Source organism: Zosterops lateralis (genome assembly GCF_965231275.1).
Source record: "Zosterops lateralis genome assembly, chromosome: 14".
Classification (NCBI taxonomy): Eukaryota; Metazoa; Chordata; class Aves; order Passeriformes; family Zosteropidae; genus Zosterops; species Zosterops lateralis.
In genome coordinates, this window is record NC_139774.1 from 10,502,958 (window position 1) to 10,520,667 (window position 17,710).

Below are 17,710 nucleotides of genomic sequence, written 5' to 3' on the forward strand. Positions count from 1 at the left end.
ATAATTAGACCAAGTGTTTTTAAAGACTTGGATGAGAGACTCAGGGTCATGGAACATTCAAAACTATAAAAAACAAAACATGCCATCTAAAATGAAATTTGGACTATTTTGCTTTCTTTTGTTAGTTTTTCCCTTAGATTTTTTTAAGGTCCTTAATGAAGTTGCAGATGGTTCTGAAACAAGATGAGACCTATGTCATGACTTGGTTAATCTTACCACATGTACAGCAACATCTTGTTGTCTGCTGCTTCTACTTTGTAAATTGTTTTATTTATCACTCCTCCCTAACAATACTGTGAGTTAAAGAGTGAAAATTACCTTCCCATTTGTCACCATCAGATACATTCTTCAGATCCAGATGTGGTACTTGGACACCTGGAGCTTCCTCGGGAGCGTTACCGCCGTCATCCCCCAACACCTCTGAATCCGTGTTTGCATTAAGATCACAACTCTTGCTACTTGAATCCTGAATGTAAAGAACAAACAATTTTATTATTACTTCACAGCTGGAAATCAGGTACTTAATCAGTTCCAGCACTTCTAGAAATTTTAAGGGAAAAAAAACTTTTCAAACTCAAGGAATTACAAATAGAGACACAGCTCAACAGCAATTATTTACACTACAAAACATTTCTTACATGAGATGCATAAGAATAAACTTGCTGTGCTGTCCTAAGTTTCTGTAAAGTGACATGATGAGCTCTCTAACAGAGGTCTTGCAAGCCTTGCAACACCAACCACCACAAGATGTTAAAAGCTAAATTTACTGTGTTACTTCACATTTGTATTTCTTATAAGATGCTGTGTATCAGTATATAAAGGAAAACTTTCTTACCAGAAATGCCTCTGAAGATACTCTATCATTGCCATCAAGCAATATACTATTTTCCCTAAAAAGAAGACACAGAACTCATTATCATTTTAAATGGACATTATAATTTAAATGCACATTATCATTTAAATGCACAGTAAACACTGTACACTCCCCTAATATTTTTTTACAAGCCCCATGCAGTTTTAGTAGATAGGCAATGTAGTTACTTAAGGCAATAATTAAAACTCTGGGGAATAAAAGTTACATTACTTTTTTTCCACTCTCTGATCTTCATTGAATTTCAAGGTGTAGCATGTAAACAACAACTAGATTTGAACAAAGTTGGAAATAAAAACAGCTCAGACTTTCATTCTCAAATTGAGAGTAAATATGTTAAAACAACCGAATAAAACTGTAATTTCAATCAGTGCTGAAGTAAAGCTGCAAATTAACAAAATTTCCTGGCGAGTCACTGTTGCTAACAATAATTCTTCAATCATTAAGAGCAATAAAATGTGCCAAAATATTTTAAAGAAAATAGCTTTTTATTCTTCTGTTTCTCTTGCCCAGATCATAGGGTTGTTCAGAAAGAAAGCTGTAGGTTAATCATATAGGTTTGTATGACTACAGAAAAACACAAACCTTTCACTATTATTTTCTCCATCAACATCTTCATCTTCATCACATGGTTTCAATAATATGTCTGCAGTCTGTTGGGAAAGAATATGTTTAGAAAGATTTGGGAATGGCTCTCTCAATAGACAACATTTCCATAATAATCTCTTGACCACAAAATGCCTTCAAGAACTAAAGCTTCTTGAGTGTGAGGATGGAAATCAAGTTTTTTAACCATGTGACATTTTTACATCTCAAGTAAGGCCAGTGACCAGGTGTTTTAATTACCAGAAGTCAGACAATGACTTTCCATCTTCAGATAAACCATTTTCTAATATTTCTTCAATAAAAGTTGTACCTAAAATTGCCACTCATGACATCAAGTTTGGGGTGACTAAAATCATGGGAGTTTGTACATTCTAATCTCAAAAACAGTTGTGCCCAGCTTATATGAAATGAAACAAGCCTGACAAACTTTTTAAAGGAGCTCGTAATCCCTGTTACTAAATAAAACAGCAACAGAATTGGATGGGAATGAAGAAGTGCTGTCAGTTCTATGACACCATCTCACAAAACAAATTCAGATGAATCCATGTCACCACTTTGTTCACTAGAAGTATTTATGCCAAAGCCCAGTACTTGACTTCTTCAAAGAAGTGTCTTATTTAGGGGAATAAAAGAGATTTGAAATACAAAATATGTCATTTAGTTTTAGACTTCAACATTCTCACAAAATGATCTTTACAGTGTCTGAATGTAACATCAAGTTACCAGGAGAGTTCAAACACACCAACAGGTGCCGGTTTTATGCTGCTGACAGCAACTGACACCTCTATCAGAAAAAAACACCATTCTTCCACTGACATTATTTCAGTCTTCAAGTCAAATTCCAGTTTGGGGAAACAATTTTTAATTACAGTGTATTTGTCATACTCCAGAGGCTAATTTCCATGCTGGAGATGAGCTGTATAAGTCTTGCCTAGTCACACTTACTGGAGCTTTGGAAACAGCTGCTTCTATTTCCATTTCAGGCTCAAAGGGGAACTCACGTGCAGATCTTTCTTCTCCTACAACCCTACACGCCCCCCTCAAACTCCTTCCACACTGGAGAACCACCACATTTCCCTTTAACCTCTCCCAAAAAAGGTACAACTCTCCAATAACATTTGAAACAGTGTATTAAGAGGATGGTAAAAACTGACATTGAAAAAACCAAAACTTCATGCCAAAATGTCACCTTGTCACTAACGGCAATGGCAGAAGTCTGACAAAAAGCAAAAAAAAGACCAAAAATGACACCATGTATGACAAAAAAAGTATTTGTATCATGCACTCCCCAAGCATCATGTTCCCCTTTATATCCAACACCATGTTTTATGCATTTTGTGCTATATGATAACAATCTAATTATTCTTTTTAGAACAAGTTTTGGCACTGAAGCATGAGGAAAGAACCAGGGCAATGAATACATCCTGTGAAATTTAACTTACAGAATGGGATTACAAACCAATATGCTAGGCTGTGGAAACAACTGGAAAATTTGGCTTGCTAGGTGATCCAAGAGAGTAATTTGGGATCCCCAAAAGCAACCAGAAGCCCAAGAGCAGAGAACATCATAACAGTGAAAATCACTACGGAAACATTTTGTTTCAATAAAAATACAGATACCAGATGACTTGGTTTCACTATTCTACGGCATCCATTCCCATTTTTTCAAGTTCAAAGGCCCATTAAATTCTTCTAGTTAATTTAAGTCTACTAACAATAGGTTTGCTTATCTGATTATCTTTCAGGAAACTCTCAGGAAGATTTATGGACTCACAGGCAAGAAGCTGAAAACCATTGCAGAAACTTCTCTACACATGTGTAACAAACTTCTCCACCCAGAGAATTCATCATTTAGCTTTGTAACAACACAATTGTTAGCAAATAAATAAGGAACTACAGATTTGATATTTTTCATTAGAAGGGCTTATCTGACAGCTGCATATGTGCTGCCTGATACAGAGTGGAAGAATACTCTCTTCTCTTGCACTTTACTGTTATCCTTGATTAAATTTTTGTCAGCACATATTTTAAAGAATTCCTTGATTGCATCAACTAGGGAAGAGAAAAATGTGCTGAAAAGAACAGGACATTTCTGCCTACCACAGAAGAAAGTGGAAATAGAGAGGAAAGGCTGTGATTAGCTGGTGACAAAAACACACCTTCCTAGTACAAGCACAGCCAAGAAGCTGCAAAGCCTCAAGGTGACTGCTACCCTTTTCTGATCCATTCAATTTGACTGTGGGCTATGCTGTAATCTCAGCTCTACAGCTTCTGCTCCTCAGGAAGCCTTTACTGAAACAGATGCTGTTCTAACCATTGCTGTGCTGCCTCACACACCGACTTACCTCAGCAGAAGGAAGGGCTGCTATCTGTGAAAGAAGAATGGGAAAATATCAGTCAGAGTCCAAACAAGTCACACCAAAATACACAAAAATTTCTCAGTGCACACGGCACAGCAAGGAAGACAAGTGACTGCACAGAGCAAGAGCACCATGTAATGCTACATCAGAACTCTCAGGAAAACTTGGATTTCTAGAGCACTAAAGCTGCAGCAACTTATGATTTGATATACAGGAGACTCTTGCTCTCACCTGAATGCTTTCTTCTTCCTCATTTACAGTATCATGTTTCATAGCTTCACTGTCTAAATCAGTGCAAACCAATACTTCAGAGCAGTCTCCTGTGTTTTCACTGCTACCAGTGTCATTATCTTCAATAACATCATTCCTAAAGATACAAACAGAAGGATTTTAGAAACCTGTTGTTATACTTTTAAAAGAAAAAAAAAAAATAAAAAAGTAACGCTTCTTTCCCACCTCCCACCCCTTAAACATTATCAAACATCAGGATGTTTTTTGTTTGGATTTTTTTTTGAACAAAATTATTCTGACATGTAGGCAAAAAATTAATTATTTATGTGATGTTTTGCACATCCATACATGATGGACATATTGAAATGTATTTATTTGGTTCTTGTCTGAAGGGCCAGGTATACACCCCACACTTAGCATACCAACCTAAGGAATTAAAACTCAACAGCCAGAAGCAATGACGTCCTGAAACTACAGTGGCTCAATGACATTGCTGTGGCTACACTCCTCTCAGTACTGAAGCCAGTTAGTTTATAGCTACTGTCACTGTGTTCCCCTCCAGTGAGAAATCCCATTATTTCTAACATTTAATCTGCTGAGACTTCAACTTAAGGCATGTAACATTATAGCCAAGTTAAAACTAATTGACACCATATTTGTATTCACATATATTCCTTATGTGCCATCACCCCATTACCACATGACTCTGTCATTCATCACAGGCCTTTGACTTCTTTGCTTTCCTTCTCCTCACTCAAAAAGAATTCCAAACCACATTAAGAAAGCTCCTTGTCTATCAGATATAGAGATGATAAACAGGATAGGTTGAAAATTAACATTTTAACTCCTTTTTCCTTAATTCCAGCCATTAAGTTGGTAGTAAGAAATTGGCACTGTATGACTGCTTTCTTCAGTTCTTAATTTAACTGCATATTTGTCTTTTGCAGTCCGCTGCTTTAAAGAACCCAGACACTCCCTTGAAGAACGATATCATGTATCCTCTCTTACAGTTAATCCACAGTGGAATGATGATCAGAAGCATTTGGAATAGTCCCTGTGCCAGAGGAGGATACTGGTTTCAAACCGGCAATGATGGCACTTGGAGCCTCCCCCTCTGAGATCAGCCAACCTTTACAGCACTTACACTGGGACTGAAGGAATTCAGCTGCCAGGCAATTACCCACTTAAAAATTACTTCAAAGACATTGAATCTTTAGCACTAAAACTCAGATTTAATTGATCATTACCAGCAACGATCATTATTTTTATGATCCACTGCAAACTTTATTCCTGTATTCTAAAGCCACTAAAGATTGAACAATTTAGAAAAGAACATTTGAGTTGTTGAACACTTCATGAATTCAGGCTCTGTTCACATATTCCAGCTCTGAGCAACAAAGAAATTTAGGTACTGAAATCTTAACAACACGTTTTTGAAGTCTGGGTATTAATCACGACTATTTATTTTTATTGAAGTACCAAAATGTTCCAGCTTCCAAATGCTGCCATGGCAATCACTACACTCAGAAACTGGCCTGATTTACAAGAAAAATAAAATCTCATCAAATAAGGCTGGAACTCTATGCAAATAGACCCACAGTGGTCACTCTATCCAATTTTGGCTGTTTCATTGACACTGGCAGCCAGAGCAGTAAAGTAGCTGTGTTGACATGGAAAGACAGAGTTATGGAACTGAAAGAGAATCTACAATAGCTTTAATATGTTAAAATTTAATATGTTGTAAGTCACATCGGTGAGATAACAATCAAAGTACTTGAGTAAATTCAAGTTCCTGTGCTACTTGCTCAGAATTCAGCAGTAAAGCAGATACACTTCATGGCATTTTTAGCTACAAGATCATTTTAAAATATTTGCTTCAAGAGCTATTGATTACTGGCACTGATGGAAGTTGATTTGTTTTAAAATAGATAAAACTGAAATCAACAGCCAAAGTTGTAGTTTTTGGGTTGTGGTGGGGGATTTGGGTAGGTTTTTTTGGAAGAGTTAAGATACACAATCCTACAGAATTCATTACAGATACAATAAAATCTTACTGGTTGTTAGATCCTTCCTCATCTCCACTGGGATTTTTTGTTTCATTGTTACAGCCCAGTCGTTGCTGCCGTATATGTTTCAGATCGTTATCTAAGCTGCTCTGCAGGTCCAAAAGATGCTGTTCCACAGCTGCTCTGATTGTTCTTTCTAAAATGCTAAAAAGAAAAAGACAGAAAAATCCTATTAAGAACTCTTCCTGGCTGCACTCTCTCCTGAACAGGGCTGTCATCTTAAAAGGCAAAAGCCAACAAATAGCAGAGACAATCAGCAAGTACCTGCTGAAGGACACAGGATATACCCAAAATTTCATCTAGAAAAGAACAGTATGCTTTAAAAACAAACTACTCTGCTGAGCACCTCTCAGGCAGCTCATCCCCAACATACAAGAGGCCTCTAAAAATTCTCCTGTAAAAATCTTAAACTACTTAATCCCATTTTAACTCTGAAGTTGTGCTTTTATTTTTCCTCCACATTTGTAGAAAGAATTCCACTGAACTGTACTCAGTATCATGGTGCTAAAATTACATTATGAATGCTATTGTAAGATTAAGTAAAAAACTTACGAGGTATGTAAATGTAAAACCAAAGTTTTGGACTCCGGATGCAAGCACACTCTGCTCTCATGCTCCTGCAGTCAACAACACTGACAGGCATTTGGTATTTCCTGCATTAGTGTTAAATGCCAGCAGTGAAATCCTTCACACTAAAGTATGTTCCTTCATAACTGTAATCAAACCTACTGCATTTTTTTGAAAGGATACATAACTTCTATGCATGTTCTAGTAAGAGCACAATTCAAACATTTTATATTTTCATTATACTTACTCTGCAGAGGCTGGCAAGATACTTATGGGAGAGATATGAGCACTGCAATAAAGGGAAAAAAAAGTTAATATAATGCAAAAACTTATCACACAAAATAGAAGTCTTGAAGTCAACAGAAAGCAACCTAAAAATATTTAAATATTGCATGTGATGCTGCTAACAGAAGTAGAATAAACATGTAAGGAACACCCTGCTTTGCAGCCCTTTATTATTTAAATCACAAAATCTAAAAGGAGCACCATCACAAGGCAGAAAAGTTGTAGAAGTAGCAATGCAGATTTCTGCCTCTCAAGAGCCAATATTTGTTGTGTTAGAAGCCCCAAGCTCTCAGATGTATGGTCTTTCCCATGGGAAATGCTAATCATTCTGTAGTCAAACATTTCCTGACACCTTGCTTAAGAATGCAGATTTTAACCTTGCTGCCTAAAGCAAATTCCAAATTAGTTTGCTTTCCTTCACAGGTTCTTCCCACTGTTGCATAATTTTATTCTGCAACACTCAACAGATCTACACTCTCTGAGCACAGCTACAACATTTCAAGTAGAAGACAGATTTTGGGACAGGAGCCTCACTTCTGTAAAGCATCTGGGAACCTCCAGGCCAAGCCAGTTCAGCCTAGAATGTTAAACTGCTCGAGGAGGGGCGGGAGGGTGGAAATCAACTGACATAAGTCAGTTAATTCCTGTGTGTGGTCCCCCTACAATTTTTCATTAATAAGATTAAAATTTTACTATACACAGAATATTTTAAAACTTTAGACAAAGAGACAGTAAAGAATAAAAGATGAGAAACCTACTATAAGCAGCCATAACTTGCAGCACACACGAACTTCACTCAGAAAAAATAAGTATTCATTTCAGCTTAACTTGGAGGCAGGGAAGCAGATAGAAAAAGACTTTCTTTTTCCTATATATAACTAGGCTCAAAAAGCTGGAAAAAGATTTTATTCTACTCTTTACCATGTAACAACACTGTTGCCAAAGTTGATTTAAAATATTATTTTGATGGAGGCATAAGGTAAACCCTGAAATACAAGGGAGCTTGCCACTCCCCTGGAGAACTGAGCAATTTATTACCTCTGTGAGGTGTTCTATCAGTTCTGACTGCTGTGAGCCTTGATTGCACTAAAAAATTCAGTCTCTCTGTTTACCCAAGAATAGATTCAACACAAAAAAGAATACCTTGGTTAGAACTTATGAGGTTTATTAGTAGTTCCACCACCAGAGAGAAAAATCACCCCAAGCAGACTTTCTGTTTTTCCTTCCTCCAAGTAGACGAAACACAAGCAATAAAGGGTTTTCAATTAAACATAAGCTGATAAAGAAAGTGGTTAAAGTATTTATTTGAAAATAACTGTATCAGTTTGCCTTAATACCTTGTACTGGGCCAAGAGCAGAGTGCATAGCATTTAAACCCCATATGGCACAAGTGAACAAGCAGGTGCTCAGAGATGCTTTTAACTTCTTTTCTTCCCTTTTTTTTAATGGAAACTGGCTAACGAATCAAGTTCATCTTATGATTTGTGTGTGTGTGAAAAGCCAAAGCTGATCTATTCCAAATGCATTGACAGAACAGGCAGCACTCAATTACTATTTCAAAACAGACATAGCTTTGGGAAATTAAAACACCTGACACAGAAGCCAGATCTGGTAGCCACTGATTTCAAAGCTCCAGATCAAATAACTAAGGGGGAACATGCTGACATTTTGTGTTTTTCTTACAAACAAAAAAATGGTAGGAAGTAGTTTACAGCTTAGGATATTTACATTTCACTTGTATTTCCATGCATAGAAGTTCAGTGTAGCCCTACCACCTCTACAAAGTCGATTTTCTGATAAACGTACTTTAGATTAACAATACTTGAAATAAAAAATTAAAATATGAAGCTACAAGTTTAGCTTCATGAACAAAGTAAGAGAAAAGAAGCACGATCTTGGGAAAAAAACCCAGTAATATTTCAAAATATGAAAAATGTAGTTTTAAGTATCCATCTCAGTAAGTTCTACAGAAGTTTTATTATGAAAGGTATGTCTCTATTCTAAAGGTACAAATACATAATTGTGTAGACTGAAATCCATTTTCTATTAAAATAGTCACTCCTTGGACAAATTGGGAGGAAAAAATGAGGCAATTAGAGCAGAGAACACTGCAACAACCTAATTGCAAAAGAGAGCAAGAAAAAAAAATCAGTCAAGGGCACAAGTACAAACACTATTTATAGGAAATTGTGATGACTTGAAATCCTTTTATTCTACCACTTGAGACAATGAGGAAATGTGTCAAGAATAGGGAGAATCAAACTCATCTCCAAAGAATCCAGATTATTTCAGACACAGTTCGGAACAAAATTTTCCATTCCAGTGTGTAACCTTCAGCCCCCAGCACAGGATGGTTCTCCAGTGCTTTTACTCAACACCTTTGGGAGCATTAGAGATACTCAGCAAAAGCTGTGCATAAATCAGCAGTAATACAAAGCCTAAAGAATCCTCTTACTACATGAAGAATATCTTACATCTTTTCAATGAATCACTTCAGCAATTAAGCACCTTCTGAAACAAATGTGACAATCTTAGGTGAAAAGCCATTACAACTTCAGAGCCCACCCACTGCAGTTCAAGGATACTTTTTAAAAGCTGTAATTTATAATGCCAGACAGAGCCTAAACGCAGCATGACACAGCAAGACACAGAAAGGTAAACATCTTTGTTTCATAATGCCAACTCCCTCCTGAGAACCCCTTCAGCACTGGCTCCCTATCCAGAAAAAGTCCCGGTAAAACCATATCCTGAGTAGAAAAATACATCAAAACTAGAGATAAAACATGCCCAAGTCCTCCTTGGTAATTTCCTGACCATACACAGATTCTTATTTCTCATTAATTGGTTGTGATATTATTTCATTTTGTATCTCCAAACCACATTTAATCTCGCAGAATTTTAAAGTTAAAGCCTTAAACTTGCGATCACATCAAAACAACATTTTCTTTTCATGTATTTACCTGTGCAGCAGAACTTTGCAGGCCATTCTGATTATTTTTGCTATCCCAAAAGAGCACTTCATGTAAAAATGCTTCATTTGGAAGGCAGCAAAGCGTGCTGTGGGCTGCTGGCTGTGCATGCTGCTGGCTGTGCTCCGGGGGCTGCCTGTGAGCGGCACCTCTGGAGTGCTGCACTAAACCCTGCAGTCTAAATAGAAATCGACTGCAACATGAGGTCACTCCTGACAATAAGCTGCCCAATCAACACTTGAAAGCTCTCCTAACGTGTTGTTTACACATTTTCCAGGATGGAAGGAGGAAGAAGTATTTGGATGCTAAAACTAGCACTACACTAAAATATTAATGTATTTTCTAGCAGTTTAGGCAGCTCTTCTATTCAGTCAGCTATAGCATGCATTTTGTCTCTTTTGGCAGGTGTTAATATTATCACTTCTCTCTGATCAGAGCTAATTACATCACAAAAGGGTTAACAAAAATATCACAGAAGCAGTGAGGATGTTGCCCTTGTCACTGCATTTAGTAGAAACAAAGCAAACTGTTTATACAACTTACTGCCTGTCATAGCTCAGATTTTTACACATATAATTTTGAAAACTCCAAAACCAAAGAGTTTTTACATTAAGCTTCCGACTGACAACATTTGAGATGAACTGCCCAATTAAAGCAAATACTGCTTGGCAAGGCTCAGGGATGAAAAATTTGGAATAATGACAGAGAAGGATTCTAAAGTACTTATTTCAACAGCATGTCTTAAAATTCAGCTGCAATGCTGAGTCAGTAATTCTTTACTCCAAAAGTCGGGACACCACAAAGAGCTGTGGGGAAAAGAATTCTGCCAAAGGAGAAAAGTTTCCTTTAGGTGCTCAACACCAACCTGGGAGCAACAAATGCTCCCTGCTGGGTAATGGGCTCAAAGATCACTGCATAGGTTTATTAGAAATACCGTTTTCAAGCAGTCACTAAACCAAAGTGCATTAATGATTATCCACATTCTCACAAGATCTCTAACTCAAAGTCAAATTAACACCATGCAAGAAGGTCAGAGATTTCAGCAAGAACAAACAGAATGAGTAGAGAAAAAAGACAGTGAGCAGAATTAGAAGCAAGTTATAGTCTAAATAACAAGAAGGAAGGTGAGATGCCCCATTGTACGAATCAAGATAAACAATCTCTATTAGTACTCTTCATAGACAGACCAAAATACACAGATATTTGCTTCCCAAAATCTGACAACAGCATAAAGGCAACAAAGCCCCAGCTTTAAGTACTGCAAGAATTAGGTTTAAGATCTACTTCTCCTCCTCCTTCCTGTATAAGCTGCCACAACCTCTACATCAGGACAAAGATAAATAATCCAAATAAACCTGCATTAACATTTGCTTTCTTAATTATTTTTTTTACATCAAGAAACTAACACCCAAAAAAAGGCCACTAAATGCACACATAAAAGCCATTAGGTTTGGGAAAATATTTACAGTACTTATAGTGGTTAAAAGTTTAATAAAGAACACTTTCTCATGCACTTTATTTCTTTTTAAATGCTTCCTGCAGTTGTTCTGGTTTTACAGTCAAAATTCTGCTTCTTCTAAAGAATTCCCCTTTATCCTTCCCCACAAGTTTTGTAAAATGCCAACCATAATTAATGCCTATTCATTTTTAATTAACCTTAAACATCAAGTAAAAATGTTTTTTCTCTTCAGGCTATCCAAACTAAACTCTCAAACATGTTGAGTTTGTCACTACTGCTGTGTTTACACATTCCAGAAGCAACCTAATACCTGTGAATAGTTACATTTAAAAAAAAAAAAAAAATCAAACTAAAAATTAGAAGCCTTATTACTGATAAAGATTATTAATGATTAAAATATATTTTCAATTACAAAAGAATCATGATTCTGTCATTATTTGATATTTTACAGCTTCTTGCCATGAAGCAGAATGAAGTATGCAGCCAGCAGCTGAAGAGATTCCAATCAAAAATCCATATTCTTGAAACTATCCATTCTTAGGCAGTAACTTACTTGTAATTTTCCCTGCATTTCTTCTGCTTTTTTGTTTTGTCACATTTTTGTTATAGATTCCTCCTCACTCTTCCCTACAAGTTCTTACATGCAATGCCCAAACCAAACACACGCTGTAGAGCGGAAGAGGTAAAATTCACCATCTGTAGAATGTAAACTCTAAGGACAAGTAAAGCAGACTTAAAAATAAAACCTTGCATACTACGAACAAGTAAAAAATCTGTGTATCAGAAGCAAGTACCAATAAGCTCTCAAACGAAAGTATTATTTTATATTTACACATTGTTTTACGAGAATTGCTCTTAAAAGCTCGGTGACCCACCAACATTCCTGCCTATATCACATTTTGCAATTTCCAAACCTGCCCACAGCTCTCCAGCACCACGGGACAAGAAACAGCCCCAGGATTTCCCACTGGAAGGATGGTACAGAACAGGTCTGGATCTGCCAATATCCAGATTCTTCTTGTTTCTGCTGTAGAATTTACTGTTTAAATACCACTTTACAGTTTCACTAAAATATGCCCTTTCCACCTCTCCCTGCATAAATCCCCACAGTTAATCTGACCTGGGTTCTACAGGCATTCCTCTGCTGAATTTGGGAACAGTTATTTTAACCCATATTTTACTATTACAAGAACTGCATCTACTTTTAAAGCTGCAGTTTGTAGACACCAACACTTATCTCCCAAGTCTGGCAATATCTCTTTCTGATAGAATAAATTACAAACCAAACTTTAAATCCAAACTGCAAGGCAGAACCAAGTTACCTTGTTGATGCTGTAACATTCCTGGAATCTGAGAGACTCCCTGTCATATCTAGATGCACCATAGCTGGCCTTTCAACAGGTTTCTCTGTGCTGTCTTCTGGAAGTTCTTCTGATTGCTCAAGCTTTACATCTTCCTCTTCTTCCAAGAGATCATTGATCTAAAAAACATTTAAGCGAAGTTAATGAACTGAAAAGTTCCTTTCAAGAGGTCCAGAGAATTAAAAGAGCATGAAAGTATGAAAGTAATGTGAAGAAGAAGAACACTTTCAACTTTAGGAAAAGACAGACACACTAGACTTGGTTTTATGTAAAACTGTAAATTCTACGCCATTAAAAAGTTTCTCTTGAACATTGGACAAAAACTGAAAAGCAGGAAGAACCTCTGATGCCATAAATAAACACAAGCAGAATGAAGAAAGGATAAAATCCCATCCACACTGAAATCATGAACTACAGAACCTTTCTTCTTCTGTATCTAAACCAGATAATTCTCCTCTATTCCACAGGTAGCCTTATTCATGTATCAGAAGCATTTTCAAACCCTTCTGGGAAGGCAATACAGAAGTCTGTGAACCCAAACTTCAAAGCTCAGAATGAACACTTACAAAGTTTCTGTGCTCTTGTCTATTTTTGTTTCTTTGTTTCCAAACACAGATGTTTTTACTGAAGCACCAAAATATAGCCAATTTAAAAAGCAAAACAATATAGCCAAGTGGCAACTCAAGACAGCAAACTTCACTTTTTTAGAAAGCAACTACATCTAAAATATGAAAAGATAAAGAGAAAAAAATTATTCTATTTGACTCCCAAGGTGCCTCTGTGATTGATTACTGATCTCCCAATCTTGCAAACCCAAAAATTAGAGCAGCAGCCTCAAGAAAATATGCTTTATAGTATCTGTCAGCAGTATAAAAAAAAAAAAGCACTAAATTAAAAATTGAAACTTCAGAAGTTTAAGATTACACAGAAGACAGAGAGGAGATATTTTTTCATTTTTAAAAGGGGTGTAGCGTATTATATGTCACTACACTCCAGGCCAGAAATGTATTTATCCCTGATTTTCCTCTGTAATTGCAAGAGGATGTGCCAGTGAAGCAAAGGCAAGCCCACCCACAGACTGAGGCAGCTGCCACCAGGGCTGTGCCCTGCGGGGACAGGCCCTTCTGTCCCCACCGCACCAGCCCGACAGAAGTGCACTGTTGACATCTACTGGAGACACCACGAAATAAAGGGACAGACACCCCACCAGCCCTCCAACTAAGGGAAAAAACAAACAAAGCCACACACCAAACAGATTTTGTGCTTAGGAAACCCTTTTGCTGAAACACATAATGAGGCACAGCCAAGCCCGCAATTTCAAAGCTTGAGAGCACAGAGCAGCTCTGGTTTACAGAGCAGTTATCCCAGCTCAGGGAGAGCCCCCAGCCTCCAGCCCCAGGGGTCACAGGCTCAGCAGCTCCCTGCAGGCAGCAGGGCTGGGGCAGCTCTCAGTGCCAGGCATTCCTGCAGGGAGCTTTGCAGAGCAGCAGATGCTGCTCGCTCCAGAACCTGCTGCCCACGCCTGGCACATCAGGCCAACCTCTACTGCAGGGAAGAGGAAACAGCCAAGCGCCCAGTACTTGCCTTACCTGTCTGGCTACAAGAGAGGTTTGTGAGATACGCTTTAAAATCCAGCACTCTTTGTTACCTACCTTAGCAACCGCTTATTTTTTATCCTTTTTCTTCTTTATTTTCTAATACATCGTTTTCAAGCCTTAGAATCAGAAACACCATTCAAAAACTTTGGCACAGGAAAGCACCACTGATAACATCATCAAGTGGAGTGTGAGACCCTGCATGTTTTCCTGTAAGACACACCTAGAAATACTCTTGACCAAGACCAACAACAGAGTCGCTCTTCATTTGATCAAAAACCAGTTCTTCATTCCTAAATTGGTAATGAGAAAGCTGTTTGCAACAGTGTCTGTGTTGGGCAGGATATCACTGTTGGGTTAGTTCCTATGTATTTTTCGATATAGCACAGCTATACTTACTACAAAAGCAAGAATTTCACAAGCATTAAGAAAATGCCAGGTTTTGTCAGTTTGCAAGAAACTTCTAAGTCACACTAAAGAAACTGTATTTCAATAAACCTTTCATAAACATAAATGTGTATGACAGTTAAGTGGTAACATATAACCATTCAAAATATTCTTACCTGCTCAGTTATTGAGCTTAAATCATTAGTAGATGAAAAATCTTCCTCTTCATTTTCAAAAAACTCATAGTAGTTCTCCAGAAGTCCCGCCATTATTCTGCTAACTATTTCTTGTTCCTTCAGATCCTCCACATCTGTGTAAATGCTAAGGATTTCAACACTGTTTTAGTTTAAAAATCTAAATGCAACATTTCCCCAAAGAACACCTCTGCATGTCTTCTATGACTAAGTGCTACACTTCACACCATTATCCCCCACCCATTCCAAACACACAGAACTTTAAGCATGACTTCACAATACTGCCTTATAAAGCTTTATACTATTTTAGATTTTTAAATGATGAATTAGCATCTATTAAGTCAATTAATTTTTCATGAGGAATATTTAGAAGTCAGATATGTTCCTTTACAGAGGAAAAAACAGTATAAGCTGGTACTTCAGTCTTCTCCCAGAACTGTTTTCTTGCTACAAATAGTAGCCTTACAGACTATCACTAAAATATCTGAATCTCAGAATAAATACAGTAATGCAACAATCAAAACAGTGGTTTCTGATGCCACAGCTCAGAGACAAGCTGCTCTTTAAATCTTAGCAAAAATTGTAAGACCAAACTGGGGTGAAAGAGTGGGTGGGAACAGAAAAAGATTCTGCCTCAAACATATTGTGAACTTTGTTACTGTTGTTCACCGACCAGGAATGACTTTAAACTACACAGAGAGACTCAAATTCCCATAAAAACAGTGAATGAACTTTTATAATTAACTTACTGAAAAACATCCGGGCCAAAGACTGCAGCTAAAGAACTTGCTGACCAAATTTCTTCATGATGTGATGCTACGTTAGCTAAAAATTTACACAGAAACTTTAACAAACTGTAATTCACAGGGGGAAGCTGCTGCAAGAGGAACCTCAACTTTCTTCCAAATTCATCTTCATTATTATAATCTGAAAAAGTAATAAAAATATTTTAGACACAAAGAAGGTATCTTTTCATATTTGATAGTGATTAGCTTTTTGCCTCTGGCAATTACTTATTTCTGAAAGTACAACTAATTTAGTCAAACCACGACCTAAAATGTGAAAACTGACTTGCATTTGTTCAATATTATCCAGCACATTCTCTTCTGCACGTTTTCCCCAATTAATGCCCACTCAAATTCCTGATTTCAGAGGGCAAGCTCTGTATGTTTTTGTTTTACCACTGTTACATAACAATTGCTTCAGAGAAGAGCTCTAGAGATAACAACAGCTCCAGATAATGAGTTAACTTCCATCTAGTTAAATTCTTCTCGCAGACACCTTTTCCTTTACAAGCATCCTACTCTCACCACTTTATCTGCTTTTATAATACTTAACTGATAAATCCAAGCTATCTCAATGTAATCATCATCACACTGCTTAACTTGAAGCTTGCTGATTCAATTTCAGATCTGAGAAAGGGTCACCATAAAACCTCCTCATTCTTACCCCATTTAACTATACTCTTCATCAAAATATGTCCCCATAAATCTTATTTGTTACCTCATCACCCTTACAGGCAGCAAGGTTCAAAGAGTTTACAGCTGTTTGTATCTAACTGAGAAACTCCATATACAGGAAAAGAAATGTCAGGAAAGCAAAATGGAAGAAAAATTGATACGAAGAGGCCTCCCTTTCTTTCTCAGACATTTGAAACTCTTCTAAGATCAGTTAGAGGGAAAAGCACATTTGAAGATGATGAGCCATCCCTGCCTCTCTAGATGAAGGAATAGAGACATCCCAGTCCTTAATATCAAAGCAAAGAGTGAGTAAATTCCCTGTTGAGCATGTACAGGAACAGCAAGCAGGAACTGCAGGATTTCATCTGCTCAGACACAGTCAACATCTACAGCAGCTGAATACAGGCAACCAAGAACAGAAAATGGTTGTCTCAACACATAACACATTAAAATGAACATTTCATTAACAGTTCTTACTCTAGAAATGCACTTTGGAAACAGAACAGGAAAAAAAAAAGAAAGACTTTATGAAGTATTTTAACAATGTAGACTTTTAAAAAGAAAGGGAGCACAGCGAGGTGATAATCAGACCATTCTGAACATACTTATCTCCATGTTTTGTCTAACCAATCCGTCCTGAAATTTATGTTCTAAACAACCAGAGACCCAAAGGCTGAACATTTTTGCCTCCAACTGAAGTCCTCTGGCACTAAAGCAGAAACTTACACTTGTTGGGATCCTCAATTACCCAAATCATCTGCCTGCAATGAGCTCCTAATGATGCCCACAGGCCACACCTTCCTGTATAATGAAATTAACCTGAGGACTAAGCCTGACTTATGATATGGAAGGACTGCTGAAGAGGGAGAAGACCAGAACTAACATATGGGTCAACAATTACTACCACCTTCTGCATTTCTTTAAGCAATTCTCCTGCCTCAAATGCAGCTGATGATGTAATTCTGAAAACTGATACATCTATCAGACAGGCAAAACCCAACTAGAGGAAATCAAAAGTCTCATTTTAGCATCTGAAAATACTGTTTAAGGGTTTATGTGGTTTGATTTCCTTGTTACAGATAACTTCAAATTTTTCTGAAATAACTTTTACACTTTTAAAAAGACAGTAAAGAATAAGCTGCAAGTTTAAGTGAAGTTTCTCTACATATTTAACAAAAGGGAACTAAACAGGGACTTGCATGCTAGAAACAATCCATATGTAAACTCATCCACAGTGATCTATTCAAAGATGGGAGAAAAAAAACAATTTTCACATTAGATTCTACAGTCATAATAGGG

The 17,710-nt window shown here is 37.2% G+C and overlaps 1 protein-coding gene across 5 annotated transcripts in view; it reads right to left on the reverse strand.

Moving 5' to 3' along the window:
* The window catches only part of FAM13B (family with sequence similarity 13 member B), a 44,389-nt gene that overhangs the window by 13,967 nt on the left and 12,712 nt on the right, over positions 1–17,710 (reverse strand). For all 5 annotated transcript variants that reach the window (XM_083872010.1, XM_083872011.1, XM_083872007.1 and 2 more), the window contains exons 5-14: positions 15,701–15,878; positions 14,934–15,078; positions 12,737–12,894; positions 6,949–6,990; positions 6,123–6,278; positions 4,069–4,204; positions 3,823–3,846; positions 1,457–1,524; positions 836–890; positions 319–466 (exon numbers count right to left, since the gene is read on the reverse strand). In XM_083872010.1, coding sequence (XP_083728136.1) covers positions 319–466; positions 836–890; positions 1,457–1,524; positions 3,823–3,846; positions 4,069–4,204; positions 6,123–6,278; positions 6,949–6,990; positions 12,737–12,894; positions 14,934–15,078; positions 15,701–15,878 — 1,110 coding nt within the window. The remainder of the gene's footprint in view (positions 1–318; positions 467–835; positions 891–1,456; positions 1,525–3,822; positions 3,847–4,068; positions 4,205–6,122; positions 6,279–6,948; positions 6,991–12,736; positions 12,895–14,933; positions 15,079–15,700; positions 15,879–17,710) is intronic.